The following is a 19,936-nucleotide window of genomic DNA, read 5'->3' on the forward strand; positions in this document are numbered from 1 at the left end:
CATTAAAAGAGTAGAAAAGACTTACACATACCAAAGTATCATTTACTCAAACTGGTCAATTAGTAATGCTCAAAGGCAATGTTTAACAGAAGTACCAGTGCTTCACTGAAAATTGTCTTACTGTCTCCTTTCATTGTTCTCAAATGCAATACTCACTCATTAAACTGAAATATCTAGATAATTGCAACAGTGTTGCCATATAGGTCCTGTTCTGGCAAAAATCAGTTTCTCTCATACATTACCCTTTGTCTTTCAGCTTCTGGGTCCGTAGATGGAGTGAAAAGTTCACTAAGCGCTCCTAAAAATCCTTGATCAATTTTCAGAGCCATTTCCTGGATAAGAACCATGAAGTATCTAAAACAGGAAAAAGAGACAGTGTATACATGTAGAAGTTTTAACTAAAATATCACTTGCTAACTTACGTAATTGAAATTGTTATGCAATGTTGCATATTAAGACTTACAATCTACAATATCAACTGTCTATTTACAGTCAAAATGGCTTACCAGCCTCACAAAGCTATACATTACTGTAGATTACTTGTATCCTAATACTTCCAAAATTTACCTAAAAATATTAACTATCACCAAATACTTCTTACATTCACGCATTATTCCATGCGCTCCATGCATTACATCACCAAAACAACATCATTTCTTCCTTTTATCCAACTGCCTCTCTCCAAGTCATATTACTGCATATTTATCTTATTAAAATTCACCGTCCTCAAATATTATATCCACACTAGTTGGGTACAGATACCTGCATTAGAAACCATCAGTATAATGTTTTGGTCTCATTTTTAGTACAAAAACTCAAGACACAGACATATTAACTAAAGAACATATATGTAACAACAGAACACACTGTACTGGGCTAGACTAGAGACTGTATGAGCTGTCTGTTGTTAGAGCACCAAATAAAACCAGTCCTGTACAGCAAACATGACATGCAACTCCGATATGGTAGTACAAGAGAGAAATAATTTTGATTACTAAAGAATTTGCATAACAGTCTCTTCATGTGGTCAGTCCTTACTTTCTAAAATTAAGTTTCTTTTAGAATGATGCTTTTTCACTGGAGACATTTAAAAACTTAGTCTAAAGTCAAGAGTTGTTTGGATAGGAGGACGTGATCTTTACAACAAGGTTCATTCCTATAAGCCATTAACTCTCTAAAAGTGTATTACAACGCACTGTTAAACTCACTTGAATTGCAGTACTTCACTGTATTCATTGAATCTAGTGATGATGCTGATGTCAATGAAGGGTTTTGGTTCTAAATGGAAAAAAATACATCTAAGCATATGTAAAAAGTAAATTGCCAAGTTACTACTTTCAAGGTTGAATAACTCTGATATCACTAAAGGTTTTCTCTTACCTGAATCCAAAGCAATCGACTTGGGAGGGGCTACAGGGTGAAATACAACAGGAAACATCGATCCTGGTAATTGATTATCAACCTAAAAAATTATTGCATAATTACAGGACTATTTTAATGACATGATAATTAAAGACCATTTCCATTTTAGAAGGCTTGAGAGATTTGTTTATAGACTGATTTCAAGAATGTCATTCTTATTTTGGGGGAAGGAGAAAAGAGGAAGAGGAGTTCGTGTGGCCAGCAGGTCGAGGGAGGTGATTCTCCCCCTATACTCTGCTCTTGTAAGGCCCCACCTGGAATACTGCATCCAGTTCTGGACCCCCAACACAAGAAAGACATTGACCAGTTAGAACAAATCCAGAGAAAGGCCACAAGGATGATCCAAGGACTGGAGCACCTCTGCTGTGAGGACAGGCTGAAAGAGTTGGGGCTGTTCAGCCTGGAGAAGAGAAGGCTCCGGGGAGATCTTATAGCGGCCTTCCAGTACCTGAAGGGGCCCTACAGGAAAAACGGGGAGGGACTTTTGACAAGGGTAGGTAGTGACAGAACAAGGGGTGATGGCTTCAAACTGGAAGAGGGGAGATTTAGATTAGATATTAGGAAGAAATTCTTCACTGTGAGGGTGGTCAGACACTGGAACATGTTGCCCAGAGAAGCTGTGGATGCCCCCTCCCTTGAACTGTTCAAGGCCAGGCTGGATGAGGCTTTGAGCAACCCGGTCTAGTGTGGGGTGTCCCTGCTCATGGCATTGGGGTTGGAACTGGATGAGCTTTAAGGTCCCTTCCAACCCAAACCATTCTATGATTACTCTGATATTATTTTGGAATGTTGCCTATTTAGTTATAAAAGGTCAGAAGTACTTATTTAGTTATAAAAGGTTGGAAGTATTGCACAAGTGATGCTCACACAGGTTCACACTCAGAAAGATTCATTCAGAGGGTCTGCAGCTGATGGCCTGCATTGATGGCAATAGTGAAAACTACCTTCAGGCAAAAATAAAAACAAAATGTGAAAGATTAAAGGAAAGGGGAAACTCTTCCCCATCAGCTGGTCAGGAAAAGCATCAACAGGGTCCTCAATGAGTGCCCTATCGTGGGGGACAACGCAGTGCAGCAAAGGGAGATCAAGATGACAATGATGATGATGATTTCTCACCATTATTTTCCTCTAGTACTAAACACTTCTCAGTAATACCAGCTCAAGCACTCTGCTGGTTAATTTATCAACAGTTAGTTCTGACTGGAATACGCTAATCAGGTGCAAGTGTTGCACATTAATTCACTGTTAAGGTTACATGAAGATATATCTTTGAACACTACTTTTGAGTATTTAAATGTCTCATCTACTTTCCATTAAACAGGTAGTTTTTGTACTAAAGATCTCTGAACGTCTAGATACACTCTCTAGAATAATGTTACATTACTATATACACACTATGGTAAACAAATTTTGAAAAATGTAGAGATTTTTGTTTGTTTTAAAATACCAAAACACCTCTCCTTAGAAACAAATTTTCCCTCAGAGCACCCTGCTTTCTTCATATTAACTCACAACTTTGTGGAATTTTTCCATACTGCTCACAAGATCCTGGGATGGCAGTTCTGCAGTACTTTCCTATCAATGGAGCATTCATGGCATAAATTCCTGCTACTCACTACTACCACTACTACTACTTCACTACTATGTAGTGAGCAGAGCACCACATATGTAAGATTTGGAGATACTTCTTCATATAAATGAATAAAATAAAACCCTTAAACTGTCCCTTTAGTTTATAGAACATGATGAAAGATGGTACCTGCAGCCAATACAACTGAGCCCGTAAACTTCTTTGGTGAGGCGACTGTTTAAATTCAACCTGAATTCCTGACAGGAAGTTGCGTCGGATGTTGCATCTGACTGGGAGACGCATTTCCATTGGAACCTTACTAAAATTCACCTGGAAATAAAAGAAAGCAGAGCTAAAATACAGTTTAAATAGAGAAATAATAAAATGTTATATTACTAGTAAACAGACTAGCAAATAAAACCTGCATTTTTCCTTATTTCATCATCACATGGCTACTAAATTACTCAATTCAATTATCTGAAGGGGAAGTAATGAAAACCACAAGTTAGTCTGATAAACATGTAATATTGCAACGTTAGTTGCCCCTAAGCAGGGACCTCTGTGTCACCTTAGGAACCATTTCTTCATTAGTTATATATTACACCAGCATAGTTAAAGTGGCTAATTTACATGCAGCTGACTACTTTCCCAGATGATGCTTTTACCCTGATCGTGAAATATTTAAGTTATGAGAAGCAAAAGGAAAGAGCTCTCCTTTATTCTAAGTCAAATGTATCAACTTACAGACACAAGTTTTTGATACAACATACTTTAAATGTATTACTGCAATGTACAAAACCTAAGTATTCATATAGCTGAGGGTATATATGTTTTTTCCAAATGAAAGGATGATATAGAAAGCAAGCCTGACAATGGTACTCTAAAACGCCTGTATTTTACTCAGCCATTTCAACACATTGAACTTATGCGTGGAATACAGGTATGTAGAATTAATGTCTGAAAAAGCGCAGGTAAGCGAGTTAATTTCAAGAGTCTTTAAACGCTATAAGCGCCTTTATCATATCAAGTCCTGAGAAATGCAGCTGAGAAGCTAAATCCAAGATTTCTGCAAAGAATTTAAGTTACATCAATGAGAATATAGGTTCATAACTAATATGCAGATACCAAAGAATCTTTTCTATCACACAAAAGCAAAATTCTTTGTGAATCTGGAAAATACCTCAATACTGCCTCAGTATTACTTCTATACAAAAATATTCTACCGTATAAAATGTGAAACTATTCCGAAAAAGCTTGTTTTTTGTTTGTGTTTCTCTTAACACAGCATCTATTCTTACTTAGCAAAACAGAACTCTGTTTTAACTGTTGCACATGTTCTGCAATCATTTAAACACTGAAACCTCAAAACATACCTCAGTATTGCCATCCAGTTTATGCCAACCTGGAGCCTGGAAAGCACTTTTAGAAAGATACTTTTGATAGGCTTGTTCCAACAGGTTTATCTGCTTTTGATTAAATGGTTTCCACTTTTGCCTTGGTTTCAGTTCCCAAACAACACCAGAACTGAAAAACAAATTACCAGGTTAACAATTTAAAAGTACTTAAACCTTTCATATGCATCCAAACCATGTAAAAAGATACCATCCTAATTTTCAGGCTCAAAAAACCCTATTGTTTACTTTTTTAAAAAGAAGCTAAGAAATGAGGCAGTTAAATCCTATTTATTCAAACTGCATAATTGGAATAAAGACAGAACTTAATTTTACTTTAAAAGGTGTCACTTATATTAAGTTTATTTGCAAGATGTCCCCTTCAAATCAACTGTATTGTTGAAAATATAATATGCTGTCAAATTTTGATTATTCAAATAAATATTTAGGCTTCTGTGCGCAGTACCTAGTAATTCCTATATAAGAGATTTCTTTTTTATTTTCATTGTTAACAAGAGAAAGTCCAAGACTATGGATTGACAAGTTTATTTCTTGATCAGGTTGCTCCAGTTCCTCTGCTTGTCGTGCTTTAGAAACTAATGCAACATCATCTGTGAAAAGTAGCACTCGTTGGCGTCCATCCAGGAAAGACACCCAGTGTATCTGAGTATTTGCATTGTAAGGAAATTGGCCACATTCATCCTGTATTGAGGAGGGGAAAAAAGTATACAATAAGTATATTACAGGAATAAATCCATGACATCACTGTATGTTCATAAACAAGCAAGTTTACTGGCACAAATACAAACCAGAACTCAGTATTTTTGTTGTTTGTTCAGTTTACTGCATCATACTGATTTGCTGGTATCTCGTATCCCAAAACTAGAAAGAAGCTGGGGGTTGGGGCTTGGGGGTTTTTTGTTTGTTTTTTTGTTTTGGCAAAAAGGCCAAATTTAATGCCAAAAGGCATTGAATCATATACCACAAAACAGTAAAAACAGACAGTGATTAATATCTCTGCTCTTCAAGTACAGATATTCCTCATTTGTGAGGCAAAACTGAGATAGTTAAAGTCCTTTTCTCAAAAGCCCAAAATAATAATGAATATAACCACAATTATATACTAAGGAAATCAGTTTCAAACTAAAAATGTTTTCAAATGTGAAAAATTTGACCCAATAAAGTGCTTATATAGTAAAGCACACTCTAATTGGTTAACTGTCAGAGTTCAGCTGTGAGATCTATTCCCAACTTAACTGAAACACAAATTTGCTTTCCTCTCCCCACTTTTAGCTACTACTATTTTCAGTTTCTTTATCTTAACTCTGTGCCTAGTCAACGCAAAAATCAAGCCACCTCTGAAGAACTTTGAGCTCAGTAGAAGGTGCAAGAGGGCTGCCATTTAGAGACAGACACATAGGACTTTATTTAGCCTACATTGCAGTTCAGTGAGAAAAATCTTCCTCCATTGTTACTTGCTTCCCCAGTCTTTAACTAAATACTTGCACAGTCTTATCCTAGGTTTATTTCTGCTTCTAGTTATAGTTTCCCTCTTTCCCCCACTCATTTCCCATATAATGATCACTGTTATTTTGCCCCCACTTCACACATTTTCCTATTTTCATACTGCATGAGTTACAAACACCAAAATAGCTCTTAGTGAGCAACTCACAATTTTCTGCTCCATGCAAGCAAGGAAGCAAGAGTCAAAACAGTCAGGGGTTTTCTCCATCTTTAGGGGGATACTTAAGCCAAAAGCAGCACTGCTATAAAATTGGTAAATTATTAATTCTCTGTACTATTTAGATACATTTACAGCTCACACACTTTATCCTTCTTCTTTCATATCCAAGAAAACCCTGGAGAAAATGCAGGAGTTTGTGTCCAATCCTCCAATTATATTAATCTAAACATCTAACATCTTGCTACTTGAGAGTAGGCTCAAAAGTCTCTTACAGGACATGACAGATGCAAAGTTACTAAAGAAGCTTTCACCCAGATAATTTTAATCTTCTTGTAGTCCCAGACTGGTTCACAATTTACTTCTGCCCTTCTCAAATTTACCTTCAGTAGGTCAAGTTCACCAAAATTTTGGGAGTAGCCCCAAGTCAATTTTCTTGTTTTAGTTGGATCTGTCCACGCAAACAGGCATACTTGCTTTGGTTTTAACTCCATTTCCTCTTGTAATCCACTGCAGGTTAAAAGAAAAAGAGTAAAATGACAGCATTCACTGGTTAAGACCACTGATTGAAATGGTGCAAGCAAATCACTATCCTATATAACTCCACTCCTCCAGCCTCCTGGCGTGAGGCATGAAAGGTCTAGGCTATCCACTCCAAACAAGGCCAGCTGTAGCTCTGCTTTTGGTGAACTAAGATCTACACTCCCCCTTTATTCGCTTCACTTCCTCAGACTATGAAGACTGTTTAAAAGTAGACAAAATACTTTTTTAAAAGAATATGATAAAGAAAAAGGTATTTTTCTATTTTTCAAGGTACCATAATGGTAAAAGAAAACTACTTTCTCCACAAAGGATACCACCTGGTTAAACAACCAATGATGAATTGTTTCTTTCACATACCTCTGTTTATATCTGAGAGAGTCCCATGAAGTATGGTTAACAATAAGAGCCGGAGCAGCTCCCTCATGGTAATCCGAGAAGCTTATGAGAGTAGAATGCTCAGAAATATTCACATCTACCAATAAGCCCCCGCTCTGGAGAGAAAGTCAGACAGAAAGTTCAATATTTATTCTACGTATAAATTCAAGTTAGAACAGACTAAATTGTTATTTTTAGATCAGTCTTTCACTGGCCTCTTAGAAATTAAAAAAGGAAATGTACTCTACATTTTCTAGTAACAGTAAGGTCAAACACATTGGTCACTGGCTTAAGAGAGACATCAGTAGCATCCACAAACTATTTGTTGATTTAACTTAACTGAAAAATAATATTCAAATTATAACATTTTTAAGAATTACTTTATTTGGCGAAGTTCAGTAACAAGTATAAGCAAGCATTCTCTTCACTTTCTTTTACAAAACTTAAAGTTACATTTAAAAAATGCAATTTCATGCACACTCCTTAAAAACCTGAAAGGCTATTCTAGACAAACATGCTAAAGTTTTCAAAGGTATGACAAATGCAGCGATAGCATATTAGCAAACTGATCACCGAGCAGAAAAGTTCTGTTGATTAAACCTCTAAACAAATCATCGTAAGTGTTCCTTCTAACAGCTTTCAAGATCCTACTTTCTTCCAATATACTTGCAAGACATTTCTGAGAATTTTTGCTATTTGGTTACACAAAGGAGGTACCTCATGCTTTCCTTTTTAGATAGTCACTTCAGATAGTTTTCTTGAATGCTTGTCTATTAAGATAAATTGATATTTTTCCTATGCTGCATTTGGTCTGGATGAGAGGTGGGAGGGGACACATCTATCTTTGAATAAGATACAGATTCTCCAGCTCACATCAGAGGGATGTGAGAAATTATGTTTAACACTCTACACAGTAGTAGTAAAACCTCACTACATACAGGACTAGAAAGGATTCTCTTGCAAAGCAGAGCCATCTACTATCTTAGAACAGTGAAGGAAAAACCCCACTATTCTAATTAAGCGCATCAACAGAACACCACATCACTGATGACATCTTGTTCCAAAAACATTTTTTCAAATTGCTTCAGTAAACTTGGAGAGCTAGATTATCCTCACAGTCACTTGTATTTCAGCTAATTATGATAAGAATTATCTCCAAAGACTTGTCTGAACATGCTGCATTTAAATACACATTCCCTAATGTGAGGCTAGGTAAGTTATGAAAAAATTAAGATTCTACTAATGGAATCAAATTATTTTAGCCATGAACTGTGTGTCTCCAACATATATTAGCTTACTAAGAAAAAATACATTCTGTTTTAGGATAACTACTTAAACAAACTGACTGCATTTAAGAAATACCCTCTGCAAAAGAACAGGTGTTAAGAGGTGTAGTATACCATTTTTCATTTAATAGCAATAGAGCTGTTCAGCTTCCTATAACCTTGTCAAAATTAAATCAACTCAACCACTTCATGCAGCTATAAAAACATTAACAACATCACAAACTTGATTCACAACGTTTTTTTATGCAACAGAACAGAAGTGCAGTGTACCAACATCGTAAGGCACAAGGTTTAAATCTTGATGAACCTGGGGAGTTAAGCTTTTCTAAGTTCGATACCATAAAGTATAAATACTCTAAAATAGAGTATTAAGAACAGACCACACAGTCAGTCTCACCAATTCTTCCAGCCTCAGCAGAGTACCGTTATCCTGGGCTTTAAACAGGAATGGTTTTGATGAGCCTTCATAGCCAACTACTCTTACACAAAGTTCACCAGATGAGTTTTGAGGCCAAAATGGAAGACACTGTAAAACAAGAAATATGCATGACTAACAGTTGATGTAAGTTCAAAATAGTAAGCCACCAGTAAAACAGTCTTGTGTGACTAAAATTATTTCAAACGCCTTTCTTCTTACCCCAGTATCTACTGATAAGCATCTCGTCTACATTCAATAAATTATCTAAACTGAAGGATTCAATTTACCAACATAATGAAACCTGTGTTGTTCAAGTTGCCCTGAGATGTGAACTATCCATGTCATGCCATCAGAACTGACAGAGCTTCTATAAGAGAACTGCTTTTTCCTTAAGTGACAGCTGCAGACCAGTTGTTTGTCTACAATAACATCCAAAGGGAAAAAAAACCTGAAATGTTACCTCTGAAGCCGAGATATAATTCCATTTATTAGTTGGAAAAGAGCCGTTGGGACCAATTTCTCCAATTTCTAGTTCCAGAGACGATTTGTTTGCTATTGTGTAGAATGGAGTGAAGGTAACTATCCTGGTAAGGTTAAAACTGCTCATTTTTATGCTAACTCCAACCTGTTGAACAAGGACAATTTGAGCAAACAATCAACAACAAGCTTAAGAGAAAAGTCAGGATGGAAAAAAAAGAAAAGTGAACATATTTGTAATTACAAAGGCTAGAGGACACCACTCCCGTTCTGAACACTTGCAATAAAAGAACCAAACAGCATGCAGTCAAATCAGCGAACTATGCAACACACCACCGTAGGACACATTTGTTCCATAAACCACATGTTTATGAATTACACTGAAACTTCTGTTGGTGAAACTACTTGTTGCCAGGTGCAGACTTGAGTAGCTGCGGCATAATAATTATTACCCTAAACATTAAATATTTCCATGATTTAAAGTAGCGTAAGCAGTGAAACAAAGGCCTTAAGGAGAAAAAGGAGTCGAGCAAAAAGAACCTCAAGAGAGCTCCATGAAACACAGAAACCTATCTTACCAGATAGTCCATGTTGTTAGCTGAACACCTGACACATCCATAGCTTCCTACTGTATCAAGGGAAAAGCTACTGGACCAATCGCTAGTTGAAATACATAACTGGATCTACAGACAAAAAAAGAACAACATGGAAAGTATTTCAATAAACTCTTTTCAATTTTATAGTTCATGCATTACAGAGTGCAACTATATCACATGCAGAAGTATAAAGATGACAGATAAGTGCTTTTAAAACCTTCTGTAAGTTAAGATAAGATTAAGCATGTAGTATCACTATTCATATTCTGATTTATCAGTCTGTGTCTGAGTTCTGGGAAATATGTTACAGTAAAAGGTAGCAAAATAGAGGAGTCCTCAATGACATTTATGTTCATGACAGCACACAGATGGGAAAAAAAATAGTTTTGTCATGCTTCACAAACTTGAATAGGTGGGAAGGAAATAAGCCAAAGAACACCCTGTCAAAACTGTTTCTTCAACTATTGTTGAGTGAAAAAAAGATATTTCAAAGGAAAGAAGAGTCACTTCAGAAAAAATCCTTTACTACAATACTCTTCATTTGACCATGCAAATATTGCATCAAAACAAAATCAAAACAAAATACATTTAACATAGGACAGAATATTTACACTGTGCATTTTAAATGTCGATGTACCTAACTGCGGAGAACACAAACCTGTGATTCCCCTATTCAGTGGAAAATGTCTACACAGAAAGATTCAGAGCAGCCTTCCTTTTGACTATAAAGGGTGTCCACACTCCTAATTCACATAACTATATTAAATTCCTCTCCCCAAGGAAACAGTTTTCTGGCAGGGTAGCCACTGAGTTTTCAGGACTTAACTACTCTATACCATTAGCCAGCTTCTGGCCAGGATGAAAGTTAGATAATGGGATTCAGTGCAAGACCTGGAAAAACCTGTAATAGACGTTTTGTCTACCTGCCTTCCCTTCTACTTAGTCCAAAAAGTAAAATTAACAAGAGGAAAGCAGCAGACAAATGAAAGCCTATAGATTTAAATACTAACAAAAAAATTCCTCAGACAAAATGTGTGTGTGTGGGTGGGTTTTTTTCGCCCTGTCAGAGGATTTTGAAACAACACCACCACAACCACCCCCTACAACAATCATACCTTATTCTTACTAAAAATATTTTTCTTTTTAAAGGAGAACAAAATAATATCTCTGTAGTCCGCTGGATGCTTCACATGAGTGTCTTCAGCTCGATACTGGAGAACACGGGAAGTCTTGTTAATTATCCAATAAGGACTGAACACAGACAAGATCATACGGCTTCCACTTCGCCTAGTATGTATGTAAATATCCACTGTCATCACTGTTGCAGAATGGGATGTGAAACACACAGAAAAAAACTCAGGCATCCCATCATGAATTTTAAGATGCCCATTCCAGTCTTTGCCTTGATATTTTATCAACACAAGCTCCATTATTTCTCCATTGATTCTTGAATGAAAAACATCTGCAGCACTCCCTTCAGTCAATTCATGGGCTTCTGCTGTTCCCTGTAGCAAAATTAAAAGGGGTAAGTTATATTTTTTAATATACAGAATTTAGGTATTCAAAAGCCAGCATTTTATTCTTCTCTTGCAGGATACACGTGTTTCAGATATCCCAGTACCACATGTCCCAATCTGCAATCACTTTCATTTGAGCCTGATCCTATGAATAAATTGAGATCAGTTGCACTCTTCTTGCAGGACAGTAAAGACCACTTAATTCTGGATTTCAGAAAGGCAAACTAGTTCTAATGTCTCCTCTGTCTCTGTTCCCTCCCCTCCCTCCTCCATGATTTCCCATGGATTTTGGAAATGAGTTCTTATCCATATACTTAGAATACTGAGTCCAAAACTGCACTGGACTGTGCTGCAGATGTACAGCCAGGACTTTTCACATTAAAGAACCCTCAAGGGAGAAAGCTGGCAGCTGTGCCATACTGTTTGGCAGCACAGCTTTCCTTAGGCAATAATGTCCCACAACAGCAGCTTTCCTAACATCTACTGAGAAACAGTATATTTTACTGTATTGGATAGTGGTCAGGTTTGATTAGTTGAGGGATGTGAAGACAATAAGTACATGCCCATCTACAGTTACAGTGACTTCAGAAACAGATTTGAATTACTAGTTTCTAGTTCCTCAAGGCAATGGCACTGTGTTCTACATTCTGTGACTCTGAGTACTGAAGTACAGTGAAGGTGAGGAAAATTGGACATACTGTCATTAGGATGTTGGACAGAAGTGAAATGAAGATCTAAATGAATGCCATAGCCAGTTATGCAAGTAGGACAAAAGAGAACAAACTAGGGTGATGATTCTAAATCCTCAAACCTTTTCTATTAACTAAAATCACTCAGCTTTCATGAAGAAATACTAAATATTGAAAATTCTGAAATAGGAAAAAAGTCTGTGTGGCATCTCACAAAGAAATTTTCCAATTTGCACAAGGGAGACCTCATAATAGTGCTCAGGAAAGAAACTGTGAGAATGGAGAGAAGTTCTGTACAGAACTTCTATATAGAAGAAAAGCTCCAGAAATTTCAGATGCTTTTTCTTATGTCTCTCCCTGTGAAACAAAAGATATCTTACAAAACACAAACAGGATCTCAGAAGAACATAAAAGAGAAAGAACAATCCAGTACAGGATTCATATTTAAGAAGGAAGGCAGAACTGGCCAGGTACACCCAATTTAAAAACAATTAATTTCTAAAGTTCTCTGAATCAGTTCATCAGCTGACTCATTCATTTACAACAGAAAACACAAAACCAACATTCAGTGTCTTCCACACTACATTTACCTCCACTTCTAAGTAAAAATAGTCTCACTTAAAAATCAAGTAAAGGTTTTACAAATAAAACCATAAAATAACCTACCTCAAGTAAATATCTCAAGGAGTATGGTAAAAGATTCCTCACAGTCAGTGTAGGGTAAAGGTGGATAATGTAAGCAGGATCCCACTCCTCTCCATGAGTTGAAATAAAATTTAGTTCATCAGGTACAGCTGTTGAGCTGATTATTAGGGGCAAGAAATTTGTCTCAGTGGCTGGGCACTGTAACAAGCACTTTACTTCATTGCTCCTATGAAGCTCTTCCCTCCAGGCAATGTAAGTGGTGGACTCTCTAAACTGACCTTCCAACATTCCTGTTGGTCGAATATATAGATGACACCTATGGGAAGAAGACAGGTAATGGTGCACAACAGCTTTGCACTGGCATCTAACATCACTCGTTTTGAAGCAATTGTTAACATTCTGAAGAGCTTTTGCAGCACACTAATTAATTACCTAATAAAGGTAGCGGTTTGGTTTTTTAGCCCAGTCGGGAAGAGTTCCAAATGCAAATTTAAGCTTCCACACTAGTGCTGTATTTGTGCACCAGTCTCACAAAGATTAGCCCTACAGAACAAAAGTGTACCTGTATGAATGTAAAGGAACGTGGAATTCCTCTTCTGGCTTAGATATGCCAATTGGCTCCAGCAACTTGGAATCTCTAGCCAGTTTATAGATTATAAATGGGATTGAGAAATGGTTCTTGATCTAGGATCAGAATGCATAATTTTCATTACATTTCTATGGTACAAATTCCTAAAGGAAAAAGTATGAGTAGCAACAAGGAAAAACAACATTGGTCGGTTTCATTAAACTCCTCTGGAAAACAGACTTCTATGCATCTTAGTAAGAAATACAGTTCTGAAGCAGAAAAATATATGCAAGCATATAAGAAAACTATGCTACTTTTAAGTTCCATTAATTGGAAAACATGCTTAAAATGTCAAGTTGCATAAAAATTACATATTCCAACCTCAACATTGAGAATATTAGAAAGTCAAAAGTTGAAAGTAAAAATCAAATTATTTGTTTATCAGGAAAATACACACATGCAGAATACAGTTTAAAAAAATCATGTAACAAATAGAGTAAAATACTTAATAATTTGCCTTTAAGTAACTTTTTGGAAAAGTATGATCTCAAAAAATTGCATTAAGGAAGAAAAGCAAAGTCACTCAGAGAAGAGCACTGCTTTCAGGTTTTTGGTTTGGTTGGTTGGTTTTTTACCTGCAAAGGAGATCGTACAGTAATAACCTTATTTCCTTCTGTAGCATCTATTTGTATAATAATCGATTCTGAACGATCAACAAGAAGGTTTCTTATGTTGTACAGTCGTCGACCTGGTTTGGCTACGAGAATGTTTACCACTTCTTCATATCCTTGAAGTTCTAATCCATAAAAATATACAAAAGTCTTAATTTGGTAAAACAAATCACATTACCATTTTCTATTTGAACAATACTTCAGTTTCTCTAAACTCTGCAACAACCAGGATCAAAGGACTCTTGGGCAAAATCACCTTGAAATGGTATTTGAGCACCACTGAAGGAAAGCTTTAAGGTCAGAATACTCCTGAAGACTATAACTTTAGATTATGATTTATACATAGCACAATAAATAGAGCAAACAGTAAACAGAAGCACTTGTTGGGTAAATTAACAAAATGCAACACAACATGATCTTTGTATCATGGCCAAGTACCTTCATATGGGATGGGATGGAAAGGAAAAAAACAGAAGATTATGTATTAGTAGTTACTATATCCTATTCTCCTAGGAGTATTTTCTGGCAAAGATAGAAACACAGAAAAATCATAACAGCTCTCAAGTGATGGGGTAACTACAGAAAGCTGAATGGGAGTAGGGATATGAGAAACAAAGATTCTGTTTAATGGGAGTTGGAATCCACAGGCCTATGTGGGATTCCACAGCCCAGGTAGCTGTAAAATGGTCTATCAATGACTCTACTAGAATGTCTGCCATTTCTTCCAAAGAGGAAGAAAAAATATTGGACTTCTCATTCTCTGAAAAACTGAAGAGAAAGAATTTTACTTTTTTTTTTTTTTTTTTAAGAAGTACAGTAGCTGGTTTATTTTCTTTTTCTATTGTCATCAGTATTCAAAAGTAGTTTCAACACCTGAATTTTGATCACTTTGAATTTAATCATGTTGACTCCCCCATGTTACCATTCTCAAGATGCTGTAACGCAGTGTCCCCTAGTATAATACCTAAATTTAAAGAAAAGATGGAGCTTTCTTGTCGGTACAATGCAGACAGCCTTCCTCGTTGGGGCGCTTCGAAAACTGAGTATTCCAGTTCCATGTTCTGACCAATTTCTACATTGTTTATATTTTCTTTTTCAACTGAACCAACTATCCGAAAACTGGAGCTAGGAAGCACTTTGAGAGGAACACCTAGGGCATTTTTCACTATGAAAGGTGCTGTCTCTTTAAAGGAATAGTCAAACGTGGATGCAGTCCCTTCTGAAAATGCCTGTAATTGACAACATACATAATGCGTCATACATAAATAGCCACAATAACACATATATAAAAGCTTTAAAAAACAGTTCCCAGCAACTACAATTTTGAAGAAAAAAAATTAAAAAAATAAAATAGCAATATCTATGCTTTGTATAGTAGTATTTCAGGGAAGAAAAGTTTACTTCCAGAATATTTCACTATTATTCTGTGATTTGCAGCAAATGTTGATGCTATAATAAGCATTCATGCTCCTCATAGGGAATGTTTTACAGTTGTTGGGTTGTAAGAGAAAAATAAGATCTGAGAGACCGTCTCAGTCAGTCCCAAGCATATTCATCATGTATGTACTTCATATTCAACCACAACCTTACAAATATTCATTTGATTACAATAAAAGCCATGGTAATTGACTTACAGTATAAGTACTTAGAGAACTGCTGCTCATTTAGAATTAAAAAATAAATAGGTGTAAGTCACATTCTGTAAAAACAGCTTGATTTAGTAACCAAAATTCCACCCCCCCACCACCCCCAAATTAAACGAAGTGAAAGGAGGGTTGGAGGGTTTTCTTTTCATTCAGCATCCTTGCAAGACTGTTCCTTAAGTCCTGCATAGGCACATTTGTTCTTCTAACACAGAAATCGTATCTTTCCAAAGCTAGCACCACCTTTTAGTTAACCCTAAAGCACTAATTATAGTAAAACTCCTCAGCCCTGCCAGATAACATTTGTCAGGGCTGCAAAACAGTCATTGGCTTGTGACTGGCAGCACAGAGAATTATTAAAAAAAAAAAAAAAAAAAAGAGATTCCTACAGAACCACGTAATTCAGCACCATCTGCTAGGACTACCTTGGCTAAATTACTGAAAACAGCAAGACAACATTTGGATATTGTTATATTCATTGTATCCTTTGAAGAAATGTTAACTGCAGTTTGTGGCTCAGGAAGAACAATGAAATCATCCCCAGGCATCAAACTTCTCTCTTGGACAGGGTTAGTCTTCATCTAAAACAAAAATTTAATGAGGCAATTATGAACACATAGATTACTCACAGGAAAAAACTTGACCTACACTTCACTTGACAATTTTGCCAAGCACAGGATAACCTACTTTGCCTTGTTAATATCAGACACCCTACACTAACACAGAATTTTTATACCAACATTGAAGGCAAGCAAGTTATTTTCTTTCCTCTCTATATGAGTGGTTACATTTTGTCCATGCACTGGACAACTAACTAACAATTTTCATAAAAACCTTAAGATGTCTAAAAACTGGGGGTTTTTTTCCACGTTAAATTGCATAGCTCCCTCAAAGTAACAGCATTTGAAAGGTGAATGTTTAATCACATATAACTTTTAATAAATAGCTGTTTATTCAAACTAGTTCACATAGTTTCAAGTATGTTTACATACTTCCAACTTCAAACTCCATTGCTTCTTCCCTCCTTCAATTCGTTCAATAAGTGGCTCCCATACTGCATAGTTCTCATTGTAATAATGAATCTAAAGAAAGAATCAAAATTAAATAAGGCATCTAAAAAACGAATTCCTTCCAATAGCATTTACTATGAAAAACATTAACAAGAAAACAATCAATCTTCATATTTGAGAGGTCTAGCATCAACTTTTAAAGGCTTTAAAAATTAATACACAGAAGTGTAATACATCATACATTTTTCATAAGTGACAAAATTTTTGAAGAATTTACTACCTAGCTTGCTTTCAGAGCAACAAGACAGCCTGGCAACTCCCCATCCTTTTAACACCGCTCAATATCCTCTCCTCCACTATTTGAGAGAATGACTTTGAGATCGAAAACATCTATGCTGCAAGTACTTCATTGTACTATGAAATGACAATAAGTCTGAGCAAATTTTAGTCTGAATCTGGTCCACAGGAACAATTCATGTAACTCACAGCCTACACTAAGCTTTTACTTTCCTTCAGCCACCGCATATATGAACAGAAGTTGTGGACCAAATTGTCCTGGACGCTCCCTTTCAGCTATCTTCCTTATCCCTCCCTGCTTCTGGAACCACGGTGCCTTCTCCAAGTTGTGTATGATTAGCCATGCATCTTCCATACTCTATTATGATATGCACAACTAGCAATGAAAGAATTGTATACGCAGTACAGAGCGGAGTATGAGGCACATTTGGTAAACGGACAAAATACAACTAAGATGTAGTTAACCTATTGCACAGAAAAGCTGCACATCTGGTTGTATGAAATATTAAGATGCTGCCTCCATAAGAGACATACCATCTCGGAATTCAGCATGTCTTGGGGAGAAGAGTTGCAATAGTTGGCAAAACAAATATAGGGTGATTACAACCCAAGACACAGAGAAGACATTGAGAAAAGAGTACAACTTATCTTGCCAATAAACACAATGCTAGAGAAACAAAAAAAGGTGGGCAATAAGAGTTAAATATGACTATTCAACTAAGCCAAGCTCATTGTTCATACAGTAAAAAGTGAATATGCAAAAACAGAGAAACAGAGAAGACTAGATTATTCCACAGTAGCAACTGCCATTAAAGTCTACTACTGATTGCAAAGTTTCTGTAAAAACACATTATGCTTCATCATACTTGCCTGACTACTAAAGAACTCCTAATAGCATTACAATTTAAACCCATTTTTAATTTAGCACACAGAAAGTGTACTAAAAAGTCACCTGAACATTACTAAATGTGCAGAAGTGTTTTAAACTGCTAACAATTTGATTCTACATACCTCCAGTGACATATCAGCAGTGACCTCCATCAGCGAGGACCAGTTTTTAAGGACACCTGAAAACACAGATTCTACTAACAATAAAGAGACAGTACGATGTCCCAGTCCGCATTCCAAGGTGATCTGAACAGACTTCACTACAACGTCAAATTTCTCTTGTTTCAGAATATGTTCAGAGTCCTTAAAAGCTTCTGTTGCTTCTGTGGCTACATCAACACCAAGAAACCAAGCACTGCACTGATCTGCAGGTTTCACTTGCCACAAATTCTCAGGAACTTCAGTTGGTCCTTTAGAATCCTCCTCTGTAGTTTTGGGTTTTATAGCAGCCATAATGGTAATCACAGTATTCAGAATCATTGGTGAGATCTTGAACAAAGAAAAAAAATCCTTTACATCTCAAAACATTTTAAAACTGATTAACATCTGAAATCTATGATGATGGAGATGGTAAATACCTCTTGGGTTCTTCATATTGGTACGTAGCATTAAAGGCTTTTATAAGAGATGCAACTTAAATGTCAAGATAAAGAAACAGAATCCATTCACAGACCTCTTTCCTACAAAATTTCCCAATTCCTCCCTCACAGTGCCACAGTCTCAAGAACAAAATTTTAAGACTGGAATATCACTTTTACTGATACACAGTGCTCCCATAACAGTAGTCAATATTAACCTTTTCTCTACTGCACTGTAAAACATTAATTTATTTTTAAGATCTTTGAAGTGTTCAAAAAAGCATCTTTGAGAGTTATGTACATCATCATTTCAATTAGCAGTACAAGGCATCTGTCAAAAGCTTTATGCTTTAGTAACAATGTACTACTGCTTACAGTCTAAGACTTCATCACTGACCACCTTTTCAGACAACAAATGCAGATTTGTGAACTTTTTGTAGGAGAATTAACAAATTACATTCAGAAAGACCATTACTATAGACACATCTATTAATTTACTATTAAGAACAAGGAATTTCACACTGTATATCATTCTGGAAATCATGTTAGCAGCATTAAATTTACATGCACTTCTATGTGTGGTCCTGCTTATATGTCCTTCTGAAGAGAAAGATAGCGGCGGTGGTGGCAGCAGCAGGGGGGAGCGTTGTTTCATCAATTTGGAAGAAACTGGTAGGAGGAATCCTAGTATTTAAATTGGTTCTTTTTTGTCAAGAGATTGCCAAAAGAAGGAACATGCAATGATTTTTTCCAACACAGAGTTGCTCTAAAAAGGATAAATGTCTATTTCTGGAATTAAACTAATGGGGAAAATGGATATTTTAAATACCAATACATAAAATTAAAAAAAAAACCACAACCAAACAACAACAACGAACAAACAAGCTAGAGTTTGATAAACACACCTGTTCTTACAAAGACAGTTTTACTAGTCTTACCTTTATAGTAAGTTCTTCTATTGTTACCACCACAGTTTGCAACCCTGAGACATGCATCATATTTTCCATGACCAAAGAACATGGCCATAAAACCTGAGTGGAAAAATGTAATTTGATTATTAAGGTAACTCCTGGAATCTAATCTTTTCAAATGGCCTTGTATTTTTTAATCCCATAGGCCAAAGGGATGCTGATTCCATAAAATAACAACAGTTTCAGAGTAACAGCATTCTTTCCATAGCGTTACTGTGCTCCATTCCAGCATCCAAATTTGCACAAGAACAATTTTGTACTGGAAGGTTAAAAGTTAGTGAAAGAAAAGCTTTTAACATAAGGCTTAGAAAACAGATAAAACAAAAACCCAACACACAGGCTGATGGTATTAGTCAAAAACCGCCTGAATCCTTAAGAAAACTAAATGCATAAGGAAAGAGAATATGTACAAGATGAACCACGCAGGTCACCTTCGTGGCTCAGTGCTCCCTCCCAGGAATGAGCAGCAGAAGTTCCAAACAACACGCTGATCAGCATACTCTACTACAAAAGGTAAACAAAGCTGCAGAGAGGTATTCTTAGTCTTCAAAACCCCACATACAATTTCTTCACTAAGAAACTTTTAATTTAATTTACAAATGCACTACACAGGTTTTAGACAGAGTTCTATGCGATAAAGTCTTGCAGATACTAATAAAAGTTTCACCTTTAAATTGCCTACCATAGATGCACAGTTCCT

General features: G+C 36.2%; 1 protein-coding gene across 1 annotated transcript in view; it reads right to left on the reverse strand.

Moving 5' to 3' along the window:
* VPS13C (vacuolar protein sorting 13 homolog C) overlaps positions 1–19,936 on the reverse strand; it is a gene marked incomplete at its 5' end in the record, with an annotated part of 94,782 nt that overhangs the window by 19,731 nt on the left and 55,115 nt on the right. The window contains 20 exons of the mRNA XM_010164081.1: positions 243–354; positions 1,209–1,278; positions 1,381–1,462; positions 3,182–3,322; positions 4,366–4,516; positions 4,850–5,085; positions 6,448–6,574; positions 6,965–7,098; positions 8,666–8,794; positions 9,147–9,311; positions 9,742–9,846; positions 10,875–11,264; positions 12,632–12,926; positions 13,173–13,294; positions 13,814–13,974; positions 14,814–15,078; positions 15,918–16,073; positions 16,485–16,574; positions 17,811–18,176; positions 19,204–19,296. Coding sequence (XP_010162383.1) covers positions 243–354; positions 1,209–1,278; positions 1,381–1,462; positions 3,182–3,322; positions 4,366–4,516; positions 4,850–5,085; positions 6,448–6,574; positions 6,965–7,098; positions 8,666–8,794; positions 9,147–9,311; positions 9,742–9,846; positions 10,875–11,264; positions 12,632–12,926; positions 13,173–13,294; positions 13,814–13,974; positions 14,814–15,078; positions 15,918–16,073; positions 16,485–16,574; positions 17,811–18,176; positions 19,204–19,296 — 3,390 coding nt within the window. The remainder of the gene's footprint in view (positions 1–242; positions 355–1,208; positions 1,279–1,380; positions 1,463–3,181; positions 3,323–4,365; positions 4,517–4,849; positions 5,086–6,447; positions 6,575–6,964; positions 7,099–8,665; positions 8,795–9,146; positions 9,312–9,741; positions 9,847–10,874; positions 11,265–12,631; positions 12,927–13,172; positions 13,295–13,813; positions 13,975–14,813; positions 15,079–15,917; positions 16,074–16,484; positions 16,575–17,810; positions 18,177–19,203; positions 19,297–19,936) is intronic.

Source organism: Antrostomus carolinensis, unplaced genomic scaffold (genome assembly GCF_000700745.2).
Source record: "Antrostomus carolinensis isolate BGI_N321 unplaced genomic scaffold, ASM70074v2 scaffold18063, whole genome shotgun sequence".
NCBI classification, from domain to species: Eukaryota; Metazoa; Chordata; class Aves; order Caprimulgiformes; family Caprimulgidae; genus Antrostomus; species Antrostomus carolinensis.